Raw genomic sequence first — 24,130 nt, forward strand, 5'->3', positions numbered from 1 at the left:
AGCAGATTCAGGCTCTGAGCTGTCAGCACAGAGCCCGACACAGGGCTCGAACTCAAACCACAAGACCATGACCTGAGCCAAAGTCGGACGTGCAACTGACTGAGCCATCAAGGTGCCCCTAGAGATGCAGGCATTTCTAATTTGTGACTGTTCTAAAGAAATCACGGCAAAGTCCAATATACACTGGTCTGAGCACATCTCTAGTCAGGAAAGTGCTGGACCAGGGCTGCAGGTCACCCAGCGTTTTGTTCTGCTCACAGAGAACCTGTGCCCACCCACATTCTCTCCAGCCACAACTCCCAAGGTCCTTTCCATCATGCTTGGCAACACTTACCATTGTCAATTTTTAAAATATTTTACAACAGCTGAAAATAATAGCATTTTAATTTTAATTTCCTTATTTACTAAAAAGATTGAATATTTTAAAATATATTTCATTGGCCATATGTATCTCTTCATTTATAAGCTGCCTATTTTTGTTCTTTATTTGCTCATTTTTAAATCTTTTCTATCTTCAGTAGAATGTTACAAAAAAATTCCCCACATTATGTATACATTACAATTGTGAGTTTTGTGCCATTCAGTATTTTTAAACATTTATAAAGTCAAAACTATCAAGACATTAACATTTTTTTCTATACATCTGCTTTCTGTATTTTGTCGGAAAATCTCCACTTCTACGCAAAACTTTAGGGAAAGACATGGAAGGCTGTCTACACTGTAACGATAATAAAATCCATCCGAGTAGCAGAAAACACATCCTGTACATAAAGAGTTTCTGAATGCTATGATCCTTTTTATAAGTAAAGCATATATGCACATTTGTAAAAACGTATTTTCACAAAGATCTGGGCATATATTCATGAAATTTTCAATAGAGGATAAAGTAGATTTTCCAGGGAAATAAGACTGTGAAAGGGGTGATGAGATGGAGGTTCACTTTTAGTTTCATGTGTTTCTATATTAAAAAACATATTTTATCATGAAAAAGACCATTCCAATCCAAAGATACACACAGACAGACAGCATGCTGTAACTAATTACATTTTTCTGTAATATATTCATAGTTTGTTTATCCTTCTCTTAATTTGAATTAATTTTTCAGGTTAGTTGACTGGCCTAAGATTATTTATTAAATGATCCACTTCTAACTTAAAAGCCTCTTCTACCATATATACAATTTTGATGTACACACATGAACCCACTTGGCAGCCACAAGACCCTCCCACTGGTCTATCTCTGCCTAGCTCAACCCTATTATAAATAACATGGCTTTAGCATCTGCTAAAGCAAGACTTCCTTCACTACTCTACCCTTTCAAAATTGTTCTTGGTGAGGCTCAAGCAATTATTCTTTCAGATTACTTTTTAGGTTCAAAATGAAATTAATTATGATCTTTCTGCTGGAATGGTACCAAACTTACTGATCAGTGAACAGCTGGTGTTTTTTCAATATTGATTCTTCTATCTCAGATACAGAGCATGCTCATTTTGTATTCATAAAACATATATTTACCTGACATATTAAAGTTCATTTATAGACATTTTATATATATTTTTGATGCTGCTATGAGTAAGATACTGTAGACCTATTTTCAAAGTGATCAATCCTAATATTTAAGATAAATGAGAACACTGATATATGAGAATTTTGTTTTGTAATTCGTCAGTTTCTTCCTTTGTTAATTCCTACAGTTTATCGGTTGACACTCTTGGGCTTTCCAGGTTTAAAAAAAATTACATTCAAAATAATAATCTCTTCTTCCTTTCTAATGCCCTTGCCCTCAGGGAACTCATGGCCTGGTGAGAGGCCCAAATACTAACCACTGCAAATAACTAACTGAATGCACATGAAGCAATACTGAGCAACCACTCCACACTGCAGGCACTGCCCCTCAACAGACCAACTCACTTCTCACCTTGGGCTTCTATCCTGGCCCGGGCACAAGGCGGCATTAGCGCTTCATGCCTGGGGATGATTCAACTCTAGAATTCAGGGAGACATTCTTTTCATATTAAAGAGAACACTAAACTACTAATAGTTTCAGCAGGACAAACACCTTTGAGGGTTCTATGGAGGGAATTACTGCTTCTGAAATCCGTTTCTATGGTAAATTTCCAATTTTAACCAAACATCCTATTTAATCACAGCACATTTGAATACATTGCTGGATTGTATTCATTCATATATGTTGAAGAATTTTCCATTATATTTAGAAATGAGTTTTCTTGTTTTTAATAAATGATCTTTCATTTAGCTTCCTCTTTTGTGTGTGCATCCTGGTACCGAAGATATCATAGCTTCATGAAATGAACTGAGAATTCTACTTTTTCCTGCTTCATGCAGCAATGGAGAATTTGCCACAAAGTCATCAGAAAGAGGCCACTTGTCATTATTTCCACTCTTGTACATGGTTACTTGTCTCTTCTTCATTCCTAGAGACTGTTAAGTCCCTACATGAGGGCAGACTGCAAATTCAGCTTTAGATGCCTATACTATCAGCAACTATTAGCTAGATCAGTGATTCATTCCCAAACTGTGGCACGTTAAAAATCACCAGGAGAGCTTTTAAAAGTCCTGATCCCCAGGTCATACCCCTGAAGAATTAAATCACAGTCACAAGGGGCAGCAGCCAGGCAGCGGCATTTATGTCAAGATCCCCAGGGTATTCCAACCCGCAGCAAGCTTTGAAGATCACTGAACAAGATCCAACTTTTTTAAGCTTTGCAACTGTGCCAGATTCAATGTCACTCACTTACCTGATCTACATCACATGCAAGTTGAAGTAGCACGGGGAAAGTTCGCTTGTAGAGCTGGTACATGGGTGGGAAACCCTGACCACTTTCAGGCATCTGAGTGGCTTTTCCCAACATAAACATAACTATGCTGTGTAAAAGTTCACAAGCTGCAACCTAAAACAAGCCAGGAGTTCAACAAGTTTAAGTTTCCAGGTTTACAAGAGAAGAATATTTTGAAATGTTACTCAACTTAGCCCTTTAAAAAGAAAAACTTCTGTAGCAGGTAACTATCATTCCCAAATATAAATTAACTGGAAGCAGCACTTCTTGCATAAAACTAATGCTTCTGTGCACTTTGATCTGCATCCAAGAGGTAAGAATGAAAACTTAAAACGATTTAGACAAACTGGGAATGGTACCTTAAAGAAATATGTTTCATTGCTACCATTACCACAGAACTTTACTTCATTTGTCAGCACATTTTTAACCTTCACTTTCAGTAAATGTATTTTTAAAACATTTTTTGGAAATTTACAAATGAATTTCATAAAAACTTGAGATTGTCTGTTTCTAACCTCCCAAGTTAAGGTGATAATAATGGTGCACAAATTGGAAATAAGTTTTAAGTACACTTTGTACTGCATTTTCTATTCTGGACAGTTTTTTGGTATATTAGTGTTTTACCAGGTTATTATCTACTAAGATTTATGTTTACTTTTTACTAGTAACATCTACTTCTGATAATTAAGTCACTGTCTAATTGCTATATTACAGAATATACAGAATTAATAATATTGGAATGTCTGAAATATATTATCTATTTCCAAACAAATACAGGTCTTAAAAAGCATAGATTATAAATAAAATAATAAAAAATGAAAGTACTTTAGTTTGTCTATCACTAGCTGAAAGAGCTAACTCTGTGACCCGAGGCAAGAACACATCCAGATAAATGACAGGCTTCATTTCTATAAATGGTACTGCAAAACTGAGTCTTTTTTCTCTGTCCCATGCCACATATTTCTTCATCATTTCATCTGAGGATGTGGCTGTTAAAAAAAATCAGGAAGAGCATGTTTTCATTCAAAATCTTTCTAATATCAATTGCTCTACAATTCATTAGTGAAAGTAGAATGCTTTTATACTTTTAACACATCATTCATCTTTCCTTTTTTGTTTTTACTTCAGACATGTACATGCCATTACATTATCACTGACATACTATTTTTAACTTTGATTTAAAGTAAAATTATGTTTAAGCAAGTTTAATAGTCCGGAATGTTTAGTTTCCATTTTCAGTAAGAATTATTTTAGGTGTTATGTGGAAAAATGGTAAATGAACAATAAAAATCTCCCCTTTGTAAACATTTATTTTCCCAACGTAGGTTCTAACTTCCTAAATAACCAAAAGTCATTAGTATACTTAATATGAAAGATCAAAACTAAAAATACAGATGAATTTTTAGTAATCTAAAATGCTGATTCTGATAGAAAAAAAAACACTCTAAATAAATATCCAAATATTAAGAACATCAGAATTTTCAAAGATTAACTTTGAATTCCTGACACAATGTATAATATTAAAAGTGTCAAATTAGATTCTGTTTCGAAATGGAAAATGTGTTTAACAAACCAGACTAGAACATCTTGTCAACAAGTATTGAGTTATCCAGATTGCATGGGTATTGTCAAAACATTTCATTTGGCAAAATATTATTCTTTGTAATCTCACTTGAAAATATATAAATCACATATAGGAGCAAATACTACAATATACCATGATCTGTATATACTCAAAGTACAAATACATCTACAGAGATAAATTTATTTTAAAGGAAAGTTTACCTGTTAGGAGATTTTTGTTTATTTGTCCTCCCAGAAAGCCAAGCATCTGTACTACTCTAATCCTTATTTCTTCTAAGGACAGTACTTCATTCTGCAAATTTGAACAATAATACACATGTGATGATAACGGAATTAAAGATTAAGAGAATTATGAGAAGAAAAAAAACGATTTTATGACCCTCTCTGTTATTAATTTCTTTCAATGGTTCATTATATCCTATACAGTACTGCTGTAAATATTACTGCAAATTCATGGAAAAAAGTCATATCTTTTCCAGTTTTGCAGTCAGATGTCCATTTTCAAGGCCAGTGGTCACAAAGTTTTGGCAGGATCCTTTACACCCTTAAAAAATACTAAGGATCCCCAAAGAACTTTTGTTTAAGTGGGTCATGTTTATTGATAATTTCTCCTACTAGAAGTTAAAACCTTGAAATTATTTATTGTTTTATTTAAAAATACGAAACCCAGGGGTGCCTGGGTGGCTCAGCTGGTTCAAAGTCTGACTCCTGATTTCGGCTCAGGTCATGATCTCAGTTCGTGAGATCCAGCCCCACGTTGGGCTCTGTGCTGACAGCGTGGAGCCTGCTGGTGATGCTCTCTCTCCCTCTCTGTGCCCCTCCCCTGCTCGCATCCTCTCTCTCTGTCTCAAAGTAAATAAACAAAACAAATAAACAAACAAAAAAAAAACCCCACTGAAACCCATTACATGTTAACAAATGACATATTTTTAGGAAAAGTAATTACATTTTCCAAATAAAACAAAAAACCTCAGGAAGGTGACACTGTTTCACACTTGTGCAAATCTCTTCACTGTGTGTCTCACTAGGAAACAACTATAGTGATATGTTGTTAGGCCACATTTGGAAGATGGAGGAGTGTTTTAATAGTCTTTTTAGATAACAGCTTGATACAAATTGAACAAGTCAAAATTTCTCTTTTTTAAATTTTTTTAAGCTTATTTACTTTGAAAGAGGGAGAGAATGAACAGAGGAGGGGCAGAGAGAGAGGGAAAGAGAGAGAGAGAATCCCAAGCAGTCTCTGCATGGTCAGCACAGAGCCTGATGCGGGGCTGGAAGTCATGAACCATGAGATCATGACCTAGGCTGAAACCAAGAGTCAGACGCTCCATCGACTGAGCCACCCAGACGCCCCCACCCCCTCCCCGGTTATTTCTTAGGTACAATGTGGAATCTGAAACCTTACCAATGAATTTGATGTAGTCTGTTATATTAAAATCCACTGGTCTATCCTGCACTTCAAGTGGATTTTTTTACCTATGCATGACTTGGTAACATAATGTACTGGTGATGTGAAAATACTGGTTTACTGGGTTATGCAGATCTTACAAATGTTGACACGTTTCATTATGTATGCAAAAAAGTCACATTGGTTAATATCAACAATATTATCAGAAAACTCTTTAAGTTAAAAAGCTGTCAAGTTCACGGTAACGGTTTCAAGTTTTCCAAAATTTAATTTTTGTTTAAAACCTTGCAATTTTATCATTGGCAACAAATACTCTCAGATGTTTTCTTTGAAGTGACAGTCTCACTCTATTTTAGATAAAATCTCTGCCAAATACCGAACAGCCACAGTTTGTCAGTTGTTCTTTCAAGTGAAAACGGTGTTCCTGAAAAAGTGCCTACTTTAGCTCACAGCTCAAAACATCACAAAGTGCTTTTCCTAAAGACAATTGCCACACTGCACTATGCAACAGACTGCTTTATGCACACTTCCTGTTTCATCACACAGAACATTAAGAAGACATGTGTTCAAGGGTCAAGATTTAATAAAGTGCTTAGGAATGAACAGCGTTACCCGTCATTACACCATAGTGCAAATGTCAATGAGTAAAAATAGCTTTGGCCTTGCACCCTGGAACCCACAGAGTCCTCACATCAAGAACCACTCTCCTAATGAGAAATTGTATATCTGTAAAGAAGTTTTATTTGTAAAACCAGAAATATGCTCAAGTAATTTTATTTTGTTTTATTTATATGTGATAAAAGAATTTAAATATTTTAGACAGCCATCTCCAGTTCTACGCAGCGTCTCAATCAAAAGCTGTCAAAAATAACGAGGTGGAGGCATTTACCCTAGAGCTTACATTATCAGTTCTAGACACTAAAAGTTTTTCAAATTTTAATTTTCACTCCATACCTAAAATAGGTATTTTCTCTATAGTCCCTTTTCTCTCTTTATTCTTTGTTTCCTATTACATTATAAGCCACATCTCAAAAACCTAATCTCAAGAAATCATCACCAAAAAAACAGAAACCCTGGCATCAATTAAACTTGACAAAATAATACATTTAAGGCCTAAATGAATCAATCTTACATATCCATAATATCAATATTCTGATTGCTTACTGAAGATGATCCATATTACTTTCTTTCAGCCACTAAATATATTTGAAGGTAAAGAAAACAAGAAAACATGATCAAGACAATAAACCAGATAGTTAATATTTCTTACATTTTTATGGCTCAAAATACACTGAAACTATTTCTATACTGTTCTCTACTTTATAGATAAGAATAACTAACATTTTAAACAAAGATTTTTACTCTTCATAAGTTTAGAATCTGATCTCTCCATTGTTTAAGGTAAAGAATATACAAAGGATTTCTTACCGATGAAATGTTCTTTGTCTTTTTCAGATGCTTTAACACAACTTTATTAAATCCTTTCTGGGCAGCCCGAGAAAGTGCTGACACTTCCCAGTTCTTGGTCTCATCTATCAACAATAAACAAAAATAAATTTCAAATAGCATCCACTCATTTATTTGATGCACACTAGGGAGTACACAGAATACTGCCAAATAGAGACATTAAAATCCTAATTTTAATTATGATTAAAATATTAAGTTTCCACAACAAAAATAATTAATAATGGTTGTCCTGGTTTTAAATATCATTGTCTACTAAAAGAAACATGGTTCCTTGAAGAAGTGGCTAACTCCAGACATTGGGTAGACCTATATTTATAAGAGGAGCCTGAATCACCTTTTTGGTTCTAGGAAGGAGCTGCTTGAAGCAGCCAATTCCCACTCCTTATATGGAAGCCAAATCTGGAACAATCTGAGCATAAAAATGAATAACAAAGATAAAAGACTAGAGCCACTGGAAAAATAAGAATCCACAAGTTCCTACTAATATAAAGAAGTGAGAAAATGAAGTAATTTCTTACAATAGAATGCCAACTAGTATGATGGAATGATGGAGTCAGAAAATCACTATTTTACAACCATCGCAGTAGTAAGAGATTCAGGAAGAATAATCAAGGGGTACTCGTGAGGAGCAAGAATATTTACAGTTGTGAAGTATCTCTCCATAAAATTTTTTAAAAATGATTACAAACTTAGAGAAAATTTTAAAGTATGGCAAAAACATACTTTTCTTTCCTGAACCATTTAAGAGTAAGTTACCAGCCTGATGCCCCACCACTCCTCAATACTTTAGGTATGTTTGCTACAAGGACATCCTCCTATATGACAGTCACTGCAACTATCCAAATTAGGACATTCATCTTGAGACATGACCCACAATTAACCTTCAGCCCCACTCAGGTTCTAGCATTGAGCTTAATAATGTCTTTATTCAAAACCACATGTCATATTTAGCTGTCCTGTCTTTTTAGTAACCTTTAAACTGAAACAATTTAGTCTTCCTTTGAATTTAATGAACACTCAAAAAATTATATGCCAGGAATTTTGTATACTGTTCCTTTATCTGGATTTGTCTAATGTTTTCTCGTGATTCGATTCAGGGTATAGAAGCCAGTTATAACATTTTACCAATGCCTTTACTAACTACTGAGTTAAATAAATTCTTTGAGGGGCGCCTGGGTGGCGCAGTCGGTTAAGCGTCCGACTTCAGCCAGGTCACGATCTCGCGGTCCGTGAGTTCGAGCCCCGTGTCAGGCTCTGGGCTGATGGCTCGGAGCCTGGAGCCTGCTTCCGATTCTGTGTCTCCCTCTCTCTCTGCCCCTCCCCCGTTCATGCTCTGTCTCTCTCTGTCCCAAAAATAAAAAAAAATAAAAAAAAATAAAAAATGTTGAAAAAAATAAATAAATAAAATAAATTCTTTGACACATGTACACTTTATTACCAGTGTAGAGCCCTAACTGTAAAGCTATAAAGTTATTTTTCATGAGTTCTGCAGATGCCCAGTAGATTGGCTGACAGAGCCAAGTAAGCTATGTTCGTTGGAAGACACCTCACAGGTGATTTAATCCCAGCACGTCTTTTCTGGGCTCCAGAAATGAAACCTAAACGACAACAGAACCTTACCTCTGCTTTGTCTAGTTTCCCTCTCTATAATTTTGTGCTTTTGGTTTGCTTATGCCCAAGAAGCAAGTCTCCATGGGTGGGAGCAATAACTAAGAATTTGTTTGCTGACCATTTGGTGACCTTTTGTGTTCAGATGTTAGAGATCTACTCTCTGATGGGCCAGAGATAAAAAGAGGATTTGTTTGTTTTTTGAGCTCAGACTAATTCAGAATTTTGTACAATGGGAACAAGAGCTCTTTGATATCTGAATTGGTCAATGTTTTACCTTACTATTGTGTCTCTGGAGCTAGGACTCAAATTGCAGATCTAAAGCACTATGCTCTCCATCTGTTGTTGTAGCGATGTGCCTGAACTGACAAAGACCTTTACTTCTCCTGAAGTGCATAATATTCTCCTGTATCTGAAAGGTATTAATAGATTAGATTATAAAGTATCTTCAAGGAGCTCTGTTGGGCCTCGTACATGCAAAATATAAAATGAATGTTCCTATAATTCTCTGAAAATGCTTTCAACGTTTACTATAATGCTTTAGATGCGCCATACTAAAATAAAAAATCTTAGAGAAACTAACGCAGAAACATTTCAGGAATCCATATTACATGACTAAGGCATATCTTTGTTAAATGAAACAAGTTTAATAATTTTAAGTTTAATTTTATTTTTAACTTTTTTTTTTTTATTTGAGAGAGAGCACATGCGAGAGTGGGGAAGGGGCAGAGGGAGAATCTCAAGCAGGATCCATGCGGGGCTCAATCCCACAATCCTAGGATTATGGCGTGAGCCAAAATCAAGACTTGGATGCTTGGTTTAAATTTTAAATATGTCTTTTTATCTATTAGTGTTAATTATAATACAAGTGTACATTATTGTACTTGGGCTTGTTTTTCCCTATACTTATTCAGGCTTACTAAGCCAATGTGCTAACATACTTCTCATAACATTTTTTATTGCCATATAAGACACATAACATAAAATGTATTCTTTCAACCATTTTTATGTGTACATTTAAGTGGCACTAACTACATTCACAATGTTGCCTAATCATCACCACCATCTACCTCCAGAACTTTCTCATTATCACAAACAGTCCCATGTAAATTTTAAGTTATGAAAAACATTATAAATTTATGTACAACCTGAACCATGATTTGGACAAACTTTTTATTTCCCCAATACTTATGTTTTGTAGCATGACAGCAGCTGGAAGATAACTTCTAAGATCTTTAGGCAACTTGAAACCTTGGACTGAGTGAATTAATAGAAAATCACTACACATGCAGATAATTACTCAGTAAAATAAAATCTGAAACGATGATCAGTCAGCATCACTTTTAAGTTTGTGTGCTTTTGTTTGTTTTTATAGGATATAACAAGAAAGGACCTTGGGGTCATGTTAATGAATGTGTATATGCTGCCAATTGGAGTTGTATAGGGATGGACATGGCTGAAGACAATGGTGTCATGTGTGCTCACAAACTGAATTTGAGAAGTCCGTGAGTACGGAAGACAATTCTCAATTATCCACTCTGAGTTTTCTTGGTAAAAAAGAAATTTGTTTGGTAGTAAGTTATATTCGATAAGCTGTTGAAGCTACTGTAGAAGCAATACTGCAGAAATACAATTTGGGGTACGCTTCTCTCTTAAGGACAGTTTTCTCATAAAGCACAGTCTTGGGCTTTTTGGTGTCTAGAACACTTTTCACAACTGGGTCTTAGTAAGACCCCACATATCTTTGCTTATGTGGGTTTGAACTAGTAATAGTTACCATAGTAAAAGCAAATATTATTTTTTTAAGACTTACTGAATTGAAGATCATGTTAACATGCATACCACCTAAGATGTTAGTGTTACTTTGAAAAGTGATTTTATGAACTCCCTGAGACAGAACTGCTTCAAGGTTGTGCTTATTTTTTTGTTGTCCTTGCCTGAGGGCACAGAAAAAAAGTGTTTAATGTCCAAGAATTTACTACATATGTTTACTTCTTAGGCATTTTATGAATTCAGGTCTACATTTAGGTCTTTAATCGATTTTATTTTTGTGTATGCTATAAGAAAATGATCCAGTTTCATTCTTTTACATGCAGTTCTCCAATTTTCCCAATAACATTTATCAAACACACTGTCCTTTCCCCATTATATATTCTACCTCGAGCTTTGTCCTTCTTTCTCAAGATGGCTTTGGCCATTTGTGGTCTTTTGTGGTTCATACAAATTTTAGGATTATTTGTTCTAGCTCTGTGAAAGTGCCATTGGTATTTTGATAGGGATTGCACTGAATCTATAGATTGCTTTTAATAGTATGGACATTTTAACAATACTAATTTTCCCAAACCATAAGCAGGGTACATCTTTCCATTTGCTTGTGTCATCTTTAATTTCTTTCATCAACGTCATACAGTTTTCAGAGTACAGGTCTTTCACCTCTGTGGTTAGGTTTACTCCAAGATATTTTATTCTTTTTGATTCAATTGTAAATGGAATTTTCTTAATTCCTCTGACAGTTCATTAGTGTACAGAAATGCAACAGATTTCCACATATTAGTTTTAATCCTGCAACTTTAATGAATTTATTGATTTTTAAAAAATTTTTTTTAATGTTTATTTATTTTTGAGAGAGACAGAGACAGAATGTGAATGGGTTAGGGGCAGAGAGAGAGGGAGACACAGAATCCGAAGCAGGCTTCAGGCTCTGAGCTGTCAGCACAGAGCCCGATGTGGTGCTTGAACTCACGAACTGTGACATCGTGACCTGAGCCAAAGTCGGATGCTCAACTGACTGAGCCACTGGGGCCCCAGAATTTATTTTTGTTTCTAGTGGCATCTTTAGGATTTTCTATCACATCATCTACAAATAGTGACAGTTTTGTTTTACTTCTTACCAATTTGGATGCCTTTTATTTTTAGATCTAATTGTTCTGGCTAGGACTTCAGTACTATGTTGAATAAAAGTGGTAAGAGTTGACATCTTCCTTGTCTTGTTGCTGATCTTAGAGGAAAAGCTTTCAGCTTTTCACCATTGAGTATATTAGCTGTGACTTTGTCATACACAGACTTTATTATGTTGATATGTCTCTATACCCACTTTCTTGAGATTTTTTATCAAAAACAGATGAATTGTGTCCAATGTTTTTTCTATTATCTATTAAGATGATCTCATGATTTTTATCCTTCGTTTGGTTAATGGAGTGTATCACATTGATTGATCTGTGGATGGTGAACCATCCTTGCATCCCTGGAATAAATCCCATTTGATCCCTGTGTATGATCCTTTTAATGTATTTTGAATTCAGTTTGTTAATATTCTGATGAGGGTTTTGGTGTCTATGTTCATCACGGACACTGACCTGTAATTTCCTTCTTTTGTAGTGTCTTTGGTTGTGGTATCAGAGCAATGCTGGCCTTACAGAATTAATCTCAAAGCATTCCTTCTTCAATTTTTGAAACAGTTTGAGGATAGGTATTAACTTTTCTTTAAAAGTGAGGTAGAATTCACCTGTGAAGCCATCTGGTCCCAGACATTTGTTTGTGAGGGGGGTTTTTGATTACCGATTCAATTTCATTACTAGTAATAGGTCTGTTCAGGTTTTCTAGTTTTTCCTAATTCAGTCTTGGATGATTGCAGGTTTCTAGAATTTTTAAAAAAAATTTTTTTAATGTTTATTTATCTTGGAGAGAGAGAGACACAGAGACAGAATGCAAGCAGGGGAGGGGCAGAGAGAGGACGCAGAATCCGAAGCAGGCTCCAGGCTCCGAGCTGTGAGCACAGAGCCCGATGCAGGGCTGGAACCCACAGACCGTGACATCATGGCCTGAGCTGAAGTCGGATACTCAACCGACTGAGCCACCCAGGCACCTCAACATGTTTCTAGAATTTATCTATTTCTACTAGGTTGTCCAGTTATTGGCATATAATTATTTGTAGTAGTCTCTCATAATCCCTTGTAAAATTTTTGTGGTATTAGTTATAGCTTCTCTTTTATTACGGATTTGATTTGGGCTCTTAATGAGTCTAGCTAAAGATTTATCTTTTTTCTATTTTTTTAAAGTGTCCAAAGAACCAGCTCTGTTTCATTAATTTTTTTTTTTTTTTTTTTTTTTTTTTGGTCTGTTTCAATTATTTCTGGTCTGATCCTTATCCCTTTCACTAACTTTGTGCTTTGCTTTTCTCTTTCTAGTTCCTTTAGGTGTAGGTTAGATTGTTTGAGATTATCCTTGTATTCTGAGGCTGGCCTATGTTGCTATAAATTTCCCTCTTAGAACTGTTTTTATTGTGTCCCATAGACTTTGGAATGTTGTATTTCCATTTTCATTCGTCTCAAAGTATATTTTTTAATTTTCTCTTTGCTTTCTTTATGGACTCATTAGTTGTTTAGGAGCATGTTGTTTAGCCTCCACGTGTTTGTCTATTCCAATTCTTTTTCCTTGCAATTGAGTTCTAGTTTTGTACTATTGTGGTAAGAAAAGATGCTTGATACAACTTCAGTCTTCTTACCTTTACTGAGATTTGTTTTGTGGCCTAACACATGATCTGTCCTAAAGAATGTCTTAGAGAATACTCCACATGCACTTGAAAAGAACACATATTCTGCTGGTTTTGGATGGAATGTTCTGTACATATCTGTTAAGTCCATCTGGCCCAGTGTGTCACTGAAGGCCACTGTTTCCTTTCTGATTTTCTATCTAAACGATTTATCCATTGATGTAAGTAGGGTGTTAAAGTAAATCCCCTAGTATTATTATTTCTCCTTTTGTCTATAAATATTTGCTTTACATATTTAGGTGCTCATATACTGAGTGCACAGATACTTTCAACTATTATGTGCCCTTATTGAATTGATCCCTTTATCATTATCGAGTTAGCCTGTCTCTTGTTATAGTCTTTATTTTTAAGACTATTGTACCTCACATAAAAGAGACAAAAAGTAAAAATTTTTTAAAATATAATTAAAACAAAGTTTATTTTGTCTGAAATAAGTACTGCTACCCTGGCTTTTTTTCTTCTTCATTTCCATTTGCATAGAATATCTTCCATTCCTTCACTTTCAGTCTGTATGTGTCTTTTTGTCTTCTGGTCTGACATGAGTCATTACCGGCAGCATATTAATGGGTCTTAATTTAGTTTTTTAATCCATTCATCCTTTGTCTTTTGATTGGAGCATATAGTCCATTTACATTTAATTATTGATAGGTATGCACTTATTGCCATTTTGTTCATTGTCTTCTAGTTGTGTTTTAGTTCTTCTTGTTCCATTCCTCTTCTCTTGTTCTCCTCCCTTGTGATTTGATGACTTTCTTTAGTGTTATATTTGGATTCTTTCCTCTTTATTTTTTACAGATCTATTACAGGGTTTTGAATTCTGGTTACCATGAGTTTCATATATAATACCCTACATATACAGCATTCTATTTTAAGTTAATCGTTACTGAAATCTGAACATATTCTAAAAGTGCCATATTTTTACTCCCCCGACATGTTTTATCTTTCTTTTGCGTACCCCTTAACTAATTATTGTAGATATCACTGATTTTACTTTTGTTTTTTAACCTACATATAAACTTTAAAAGCAATTAATCCACTTTCTTCACTATGTATTTACCTTGATCAGGAAGATTTATACTTTTTATATTTTTTTGCTACTAATTAATACCCTTTCTTTTCAGCTTAAGTCTCTTTTATAAGGCCTGTTTAATGGTGATGAACTCCTTTAGTTTGGGACACTCTCTCTCCTTTAATTCTGAATGATAACTTTGCTGGGAAGAGTGCTCTTGATTTTAGTTTTTTTTCCCCCTTTCATCACTGTGAATATATCATGCCACTCTTCTGGCCTGCAAAGTTTCTGCTGAAAAATCAGCTCAGAGCCTTATGGGGCTTTCCTTGTATATAATTAGTTGCTTTTCTTTTGCTGCTTTTAGATTTTATCTTTATTTTTTGCCATTCTAATTATGTGGCTTGATATGGACCTCTTTGGGTTCATGTTGTTTGGAACTCTCTGTGCTTCCTGTACCTGGATATCCGTTTCCTTCCCCCAGTTAGGAGAGTTCTCAGCCATTATTTATTCAAGTAAAATTTCTGCCCTTTTGTCTACTTCTTCTGGACTCCCATAATGCCAATGATAGTATGCATGATGTTGTCCCAAAGGGCCCTTAATCTATTCTAATTGTAAAAATTCATTTTTCTTTTTCCTGTTTCATTTGGGTAACTTCAACCACTCTGTCTTCCAGTCACTGATCCATTCTTCTATATCATCTAATCTGCTGGCTCTGAAGCCCAGCTGTGATTGTTCTAGGTACACTGGTGGTGGGGCTGCCCCCACAGGGCAGAAGCTGATGGGTGGGGGGCAGTCCTGGCTGAGGCTGCCCACAGGATGTGATGGAGTTGCATCTGCTTAGGGTGGGATCAAGGCCACCAGCCAGTACAGCAGGGTGGGAGCCATTTTGGAATGGTGCCTGCTGAGGTGGGTAGGTCGCACAAAGGTGGTTTGCTGGGAACACCGGGGTGGCATGAGTGTTGCAAGACAGACAAGGTGTCAGACCCGGCATCCATCAACACTTCTATTCCCAGAGAAAGTTACTAACAGCCCTGCCCCTCTGGCACACTCTAAAATCAGTCAATAAATCTCCCTCATATGTGGACCAGGTGCTTTTCAAACTGTTGCCTCCTTGTTTAGTCTCAGAGTGAGTAAGTTTCTGCATAGGCCCTTTAAGAGTACAGTCTTGGGGTACCTGGGTGGCTCAGTCAGTTAAGCGCCCAACTTTGGCTCAGGTCATGATCTTATGGTTTGTGGTTGGACATCCACGTTGGACTCTGCTGACAGCTCAGGGCCTGGAGCCTGCTTCAGATTCTGTGTCTCCCTCTCTCTCTGCCCCGCCCCTGTTCACGCACTTTCTCTCCCTCTCAAAAATAAAAATAAACATTAAGAAAAAAAAAAAAAAGGAGAAAGCAGGCAAAAACCTCTTTGATCTTGCCCGCAGCAATTTCTTACTCAACATGTCTCTGGAGGCAAGGGAAACAAAAGCAAAAATGAACTACTGGGACCTCATCAAAATAAAAAGCTTCTGCACAGCAAAGGAAACAATCAGCAAAACTAAAAGGCAACTGACAGAATGGGAGAAGATAACTGCAAATGACGTATCAGATAAAGGGTTAGTATCCAAAATCTACAAAGAACTTATCAAACTCAACACCCAAAAAACAAGTAATCCAGTGAAGAAATGGGCAAAAGACATAAATAGACACTTCTCCAAAGAAGACATCCAGATGGCCAACCGACACATGAAAAAAGGCTCCACATCACTCATCATCAGGGAAATACAAATCAAAACCACAATGAGATACCACCTTACGCCTGTCAGAATGGCTAACATTAACTCAGGGAACAACAGAGGTTGGCGAGGATGCGGAGAAAGAGGATCTCTTTTGCATTGTTGGTGGGATGCAAGCTGGTGCAGCCACTCTGGAAAACAGTATGGAGGGCCTTCAAAAAAACTAAAAATAGAACTACCCTACGACCCAACAATTGCACTACTAGGCATTTATCTAAGGGATACAGGTGTGCTGTTTCGAAGGGACACATGCACCCCCAAGTTTATAGCAGCACTATCGACAATAGCCAAAGTATGGAAAGAGCCCAAATGTCCATCGATGGATGAATGGATAAAGAAGTTGTGGTCTATATATACAATGGAGTATTACTCAGCAATCAAAAAGAATGAAATCTTGCCACTTGCAACTACGTGGATGGAACTGGAGGGTATTATGCTAAATGAAATTAGTCAGAGAAAAACATAATCATATGACTTCACTCATATGAGGACTTTAAGATACAAAACAGATGAACATAAGGGAAGGGAAACAAAAATAATATAAAAACAGGGAGGGGGACAGAACAAGAGACTCATAAATATGGAGAACAAACTAAGGATTGCTGGAGGGGTTGTGGGAGGGGGGATGGGCTAAATGGGTAAGGGGCATTAAGGAATCTACTGAAATCATTGCTTCACTATATACTAAATAATCTGGATGTAAATGTTAAAAAATAAAAAATAAAGTTAAATCAAAAAAAAAAAAGAATGCAGTCTTGGTTTCCCATAGCCCTCCAGCTCTTCCAGAATTAAGTCTCACTGGTTTTCAAAGCCATATGTTATGGGGCTCATCTTCCTGATACAGGTCCCCAGTGTGGCCTGAATCCTTCACTCCTCCATGCCTGTGATAACCCTCCTGCTGTGGGTCACTGCACTAGGGGTAAGGGTCTCAACAGTCTGCATCTCTGCCCTTTCTATGTGTCTCAATGTGGCTTTTTCTTGATCTTTAGTCATAAAAGAGCTCTTTTGTTAGTCTCAGGTCATTCTGAGTGAGAGTTGCTCTATATGTAGTTGTAGCCTTCGTGCGTTCACAGAAGGAGGTGTGCTCAGGATTCTCCTACTCTACTGTCTTGATCCTCCTATGATTATCTTTTTTTGCTGATCCAAATTATCCCCAATTTTGCCTGTAACATTTCTCCATCATTCTTTGAACACCTTCTTAATTTCCTGATGTCTCAGAAAATATAACATTCTAGGTTCATCTTGTATTTCCCCTGTCCCAGGCTGGAGCCAGTCATCTCTCCAAGGAGTTCTGGTTCCTTTCAATGTAAAATGACATTTAGAAACCATGATCTGGGCACTAGGTTTGTTCATTACTATTAAAGTATCACTATTCCAAAGCAGGCCCTTTCAATGGACTGATTTGGAATACATGCGTGCATGTGCACGCACACACACACACACACACACACACACACACTCTGTCATCTCTATTTTTACCCAACTCTTGACTCACTCTGTCGTCTCTATTTTTACCTTAATTTACCCATATGTGTGTATGTATATAAGTGTCTGTGTGTGTGAGCAAGAGAGACAGAGAGGAAGAAAGGCAGAGAAAAAGACGGGGAGAGGGAAAGAGGAAGTACCATGATCTCACACCAATACATCCATTTGCTATCCAATACCATAGGGTTCACTTTAGTTTTCTCTTTCTCTATTTGTAACTCCCTTCTCTAACAAAGAGAAATCTAGCTTCTGTTAGCCTTTATTTATTTATTTGATCAATCACCCATATGTCACCTTCCCCATCCCACCTTGACCTCCACACCTTATGAAGCCCAACATGCGGGAACCCCCCACCCTGCTCCAGCTCCATGCCAGGCTGCCCCTCCAAGTTGCCCCCCTTATGTTCCTGGGGACGACCACTGCTACCCTAACACCTAACTTGCTCTGTGCTGCCTAAAGGCCTTAGGACTGAATACTTTAGGAGAAGAAAGGAAGAGGATTTCAAATGACTAACTCCCACAAAGGTAAAACTATAACTTTAGGGTTACATAAAGGTGGAGCAGAAACTCACTAACCAAACTGTCAAAATGAACATAACTGGTAATGGCACCAATTACTATCATGATGCTATGAGGAGGCCATGGCATCAGTTCTGGGTGTTTCTGCCAAAATAGCATCCCTGAACCTCATCATGAGAAAACAGACAAGCCCACACATGAGAACTAAGACAGGCTAAAGAGCTACCCACATTAAAGAAAGCTAAGGCATTATGATAATTAAATCCAACACATAGTCCTAGATTGAATGCTGTATCAGGAAAAGTATAGCTATAAAAGAAATTAATGGGACAACTGAGAAATCTACATATGGATTATAGATTAGAAAAAAATACTGTATCTGTGTTATTCTTCCTGATTTTGATAATGATACCATGGTTGTATGAAATAATGTCCTCACTCTTAAGAAATACACATTGTTGGGGCACCTGGGTGGCTCGGTCGGTTAAGCGCCCGACTTTGGCTCAGGTCACAATCTCACGGTCCGTGAGTTCGAGCCCCGCATCGGGCTCTGTGCTGACAGCTCAGAGACTGGGGCCTGTTTCAGATTCTGTGTCTCCCTCTCTCTCTGCCCCTCCCCTGTTCATGCTCTGTCTCTCTCTGTCTCAAAAATAAATAAACGTTAAAAAAAAATTAAAAAAAAAAAAAAAGAAATACACATTGCAACATTTAGGCATAAACATCCATGATGTCTGCAACTTATAAAGGGTTCAGAAAAAAATGTCATGTATAAATACACACACATATTATCACCTAATATAAGGAGAATACATGCAACAATAAAACAGGGAACAAAACCTTACTTGTGGAATCTGTGTAGAGTATACAGGAGTTCCTTTCACTATTAGTGCAACTGTCCTGAAAGTCTGATATAATTTCAAATAAAACATTACTAAAAATAGGAGTTGTCTTTAAGTTTATGGATTTTCTTTTATTATTTACTTTACCTACTCTCTGTTTTTCCCTATCTTCTAATTGTCTAAAGTACACATATTTATGAATAGCAATATCCTTTTGCTTAAAAGAATCACAGTATCAAGGTGCATTGGTGGCTCAGTTAAGTGTCCAACTCCTGATTTCAGCTCAGGTCATGATCTCGTGGTTGTGAGCTTCGGGCTCCGTGGTAGGCGTGGAACCTGTTTAATATTCTCTCTCTCCCCCCTCTCCCCTGCTTGCATGCCTGTGTGCACACATGCTCTCTCTCAAAACAATTTAAAAAAATAATCACAGTATTTTCCCTTATAATTTTTTAAAAAACATAAATCTTTTCTTTTTTTATTCTTTAAAAAAATTTTATTTACTTTTGAGAGAGAGACACACACAGAGGCATGAGCGGAAGAGGGGCAGAGAGAGAGAGGGAGACACACAATCCAAAGCAGGCTCCAGGCTCTGAGCTGTCAGCACAGAGCTCGACGCAGGGCTCGAACTCACAGACCACAAGATCATGACCTGAGCTTAAGCTGGATGCTTAACCAACTGAGCCACCCAGGAGCCCCGACATAAATCTTTTCAATGAGCTAATTGACAGAACTAAATTCTAGAAAACAAAAAGTACCAACAAAGTATTTGCTATGAGATATCTTCATTTTTTTTTTTAACTAAGTCCATGTTTTTTAGTGATCTACTCAAATACAGCAATCCTTATATGATGTGAATTTTAAAAGCCTAAGTAACCTATAAACATTAACTTATTTTTTTTTGTCTCTAAATAAGCTTGTTATTGCTAACATTTACAGAAAAATCTCCCAAAATTGTGACTCTTCTTGAACTCTGAATATACATCAAGGGTGTCAGAAAAACCGACTCAGTGAACAAAATGTGTCACACAACTTTCACTTACTATTTCCAAATCAACAATACTTAAGTTGAATAATAAAACAGTTCATGTAGATAAAATTTTACAAATTTAATACTTAACTCACTTAATTTTTCATGACACTAACTTGTAAAGTCTTAGCAATGTTTCACTTTCTCCAGTCTGAATCTTTCTTTTTGCTCCATCTAAGAACAGTGTCCATGTTCATTCTGGTTCAAGTAAATCTGTCCCCCTGAACTCTAATTACTACTTTTCTTGACTGGTCACACTTTTGCCTGGCCCAATCATTTTTTTCCTTTGAATCTTTTCCCAAACCGACTATGGCAATTCTTCTAAACTGGCTAACATTAGTGTTTAATCAATTATATTTGGAAAACCAATAAAAATTAACAAAATATAAAATTACTGTTAAATTTTCATAGTTTTAATCCCTACTTATTTAACTATTTATTTATTTGCAAGGCAGTGTATTAGGATTTATAAGGAGTTCAATATATTAAAGACAGAGTTTTGTCCTTGAAGATTCTATAAATCTTGGTAGGATATAAGTGAATAAAATGAAAACAAGGTTTAATATCTCAAGTATTTTCTTATGTCCCAATTATATTGACTAAATTGGGAATATTACAAAAATCTCAAACATATTTTGAATACGTTAGGCTCAAATTACAGAAGTTGCAGAAATACAAATAGTCCTACTAAAGTTATTACATTGCCATTTTATTTAAGATACACATCACAATTCTTCCAAACCTTACCTGACAAGGCTGAAATTTTCAGATATCCATCAAGGCTGGGTAAAATGTCTTTATAATAGGGCTGAATTACATGTTTGCAGATGTAAACGGACCATTCTTCTAGGGCATTCAGGCCTACTTCTGCCAGTGGGGGATAGCTCAGGCCCAGTTTAAAAGCCATCTACATATCAATACAAACAAGGTAAACTGAAATACAGGGAATTTAACATTTAAAGAGAAAAAAACACCAATTAGTTGTGGTTTCTAGTGAATAAGCCTTTCTACTGACAGATACTGCTGGAGGTAAGGAGGGGCATCCAAGGTCATTCCTGGGAAAAGGAGCACCACCAGTCTATGTAGCTGGTGTTCTACTGCAAACTTTCAACACAAGGAAAGTTTAATCTTCACATTCACCTGTCAGGGAAGTTCTGAGAGGCCAAGCCAAGTGTCCCAAGTCCCAAGGCTACTAAGTGGCAGAAGTAGAACTTGAACCAGGGGTGTCTGATGGGTAAGCACCTGCTATAACTATAGTGGCAAGACCTTGACAGTTCCATGTTTTCTAGAAAACATAACATTATGTGGGAAAAAAATGGATTTGCTTAAGACAATGTATTTACCTGCAATGCAGGAACATAGGCTCTAATATCAAGTTCAATGATGTCATGTGGCAGGGACAGAATAAAGGTCAAACAGGAGGCCAAAAGTTCATCTTTGTATTGCTTCATTTTAAATGAAACCTTAACAAAAAAGAAAAAGAAAAAGATGGACCTGTGTACCTGAATAGAGCCTATAATCTGAGAATCAGCTAAAAAATATTTACCCTTATTCTCAAACACAAAAATTGATCACGCAGCTTTTATATGACATGGCTACTGTTATTTACAAAGTAAGCACTGATCTCCAGGAAAAATTCATCTGTTGAAGTACTTAATTCTCATTATATGGAGAGCTAAAGAATCCATTAGTTTTGAGTTGACATCATACAAACTATTTAATGAAAACTCAAGGGACTTTTGAAATACAACGATTTCCTCTGTTAGTGCTTCCTAATCCCTTAACCCCAATCTGGATTAAGCAAACCAATTTTTAAGTCATTAGATAATTTATGATCACTAAGATTTTTTTATCAACATACTTTAATTTTTAAATAGCCCATGAAAACATTGGATAAATCATTTAAAAATTACCTCTTTACCAAATTTTGCAAACAAAGCAAAGCAAGAATACTTTTCTGGGTCCTCAGGAGACTGTGTCTGACTCTTTAGCCCAACTCCCTGTTGAATAAAGCAGTAAATTAGTAAAGTGAACAACATCATGTAATTCTGTGTCCTAATGTAGCAGTTCCCAGTCTTACTTCTTTTTTTTTTTTAATGTTTATTTTTGAGAGAGAGGGAGAAAGAGAGAGAGCACAAGCCAGGGAGGGGCAGAGAGGGAGACACAGAATCAGAACCAGGCTCCAGGCTCTGAGCTGTCAGCACATGGCTCGACGCAGGGCTCGAACTCATCAACCGTGAGATCATGACCTGAGCCCAAGTGGAACACTCAGCCGACTGAGCCACCCAGGGGCCCCTCAGTCTTACTTCTAAGGAGTGAATCCATTTTCACTTTGCCAACGTCTTGCGCGGAGGGGGAAAAAAACCCAGCTCTGATAACACTTTAGGCAGAGGCCAGAGAGAAACAAAACGTTAAGGTAATAGGTGAATGACTAGTCAAAAGCCAGAGGCCTGGGTAAGTCCACTTCCCCTTTCCCTTTCCTGTCTTCCAGTACATACACCTACGAACCAAGAGACCCTGCCCACCCTGTGATCAACCGATTGGACTGCTCGGGATAAACTGGAGCATTAGGTGCACTAACCTAGTTATTCTCCAATGTCACTAGCCACCAGATCACCTGGGTGGTCTACTAGCACAGACTGTGCGGCCTTGCCCCCAGAGTTTCTGATTAGCTAAGTCTGGAGAGGGCACAGATTTCTCAGGTAATGCTGATGCTGCTGGTCCTAGGACCACACTTTGAGAACCTCTGGTAATCTAACCTTACCAGCCAGATGCTTGTAAAGCAGAGCAGAAAATACCATTAACTTTTTTTACAGTCTCATCCAATTGCCACTCACACTATTTTTAAAAGCACAGAAAATGAGACTTTAAAACTGCAATATACTATACTATTTTATAATGCACTTATACACACTCGTGCAACCTAAAAAACACAGGAATATTCAATGTCCGCACAAAAAAACACTCACCTTAAAATATTTTATTTTCTTGGCATTTCTCACAGCAACAGAAAGCAATTTGTAAAAACCACTGATGAGAGGCAACCGTGTAGACTGCAAAATTAATTCATACGCAAATGAATATACCCATGGCTCAAAAAATTCTACATGTTTCTCAGGAAGAATCTCTCTGTAAAAACAAATTAAAAGCTTAATGTAGAAGTTTTTATCATATAATATTTTTATTCTGCTTCAAAATTATAAGGGATATAATCAAAAAGGTATATGATTCCATTATGTAAATACTTTCATGTTCCTCTTTTCCCGAGGATATCTTTTTTTTTTTTAAGTTTATTTATTTACTTTGAGAGAGAGAGACAGAGAGAGAGCATGTGCACAAGCAAGCACAGAGTAGGGGCAGCAAGAGAGGGAGAGAGAATCCCAAGCAGGCTCCACGCTTTTAGTGCACAGCCCAGCATGGGGCTTGATCCCAGGAACCATGAGATCATGACCCGAGCCGAAATCAAATGTCAGATGCTTAACTGACTGAGCCACCCAGACACCCCTCCCTACCTGAGGATCTTTTAAACAGAAAACGATGATAATTCTAAGCTGGTACATTTAGATATAAAGATTCATATAAGCAATTTTAGATTTTAAGTCTTTTACTTTTTCATCTCATACATCCATAGAAGTGTTTTTCCTATATTATAGCCAATAGCTGGTGATTTCCACCGTTAAATACTTAGAATTTTTTTAAATACCTGCAAATTTCCACCAGGTTAATGAAAGCTGAAAAATCTTTGGGTTTAGCAGGATGCAAGTTAGCAGCTGGATCGGAGGTCGGGATCACCCAAACACCAGTAGCTTCGTTTTCATCCTTGAAAGTAGATGTATCCAAAGACTTTATCAAAGTGAGAAAGGCATATATGGGTCCTCAATTACAAGTAATACAATTTAATAAAGTTTATAATTTAATAAAGATGACAAAGCTCAAAAACATTAAAGAAAAAGACAAAGGAAGTGCCAAAGTGAAGTGATAAAAGAATAGTACAAATACAAAAATATGAAGAGGGAGGGCTATACCTTCTTGAAGGAACTAGCAATGATGCCTTGACAGAG

The 24,130-nt window shown here is 36.7% G+C and overlaps 1 protein-coding gene across 3 annotated transcripts in view; it reads right to left on the bottom strand.

The window, feature by feature from the left end:
* The window catches only part of PRKDC (protein kinase, DNA-activated, catalytic subunit), a 216,309-nt gene that overhangs the window by 161,816 nt on the left and 30,363 nt on the right, over nucleotides 1–24,130 (bottom strand). For all 3 annotated transcript variants that reach the window (XM_019428882.2, XM_019428881.2, XM_019428883.2), the window contains 9 exons: nucleotides 23,773–23,888; nucleotides 23,039–23,198; nucleotides 21,983–22,069; nucleotides 21,413–21,532; nucleotides 20,817–20,976; nucleotides 7,219–7,322; nucleotides 4,584–4,674; nucleotides 3,624–3,787; nucleotides 2,760–2,912 (listed from right to left, as the gene is read on the bottom strand). In XM_019428882.2, the coding sequence (XP_019284427.2) occupies nucleotides 2,760–2,912; nucleotides 3,624–3,787; nucleotides 4,584–4,674; nucleotides 7,219–7,322; nucleotides 20,817–20,976; nucleotides 21,413–21,532; nucleotides 21,983–22,069; nucleotides 23,039–23,198; nucleotides 23,773–23,888 (1,155 nt within the window). The remainder of the gene's footprint in view (nucleotides 1–2,759; nucleotides 2,913–3,623; nucleotides 3,788–4,583; nucleotides 4,675–7,218; nucleotides 7,323–20,816; nucleotides 20,977–21,412; nucleotides 21,533–21,982; nucleotides 22,070–23,038; nucleotides 23,199–23,772; nucleotides 23,889–24,130) is intronic.

Source organism: Panthera pardus, unplaced genomic scaffold (genome assembly GCF_024362965.1).
Source record: "Panthera pardus isolate Hobbes unplaced genomic scaffold, ASM2436296v1 HiC_scaffold_7, whole genome shotgun sequence".
In the NCBI taxonomy this organism is placed as follows: Eukaryota; Metazoa; Chordata; class Mammalia; order Carnivora; family Felidae; genus Panthera; species Panthera pardus.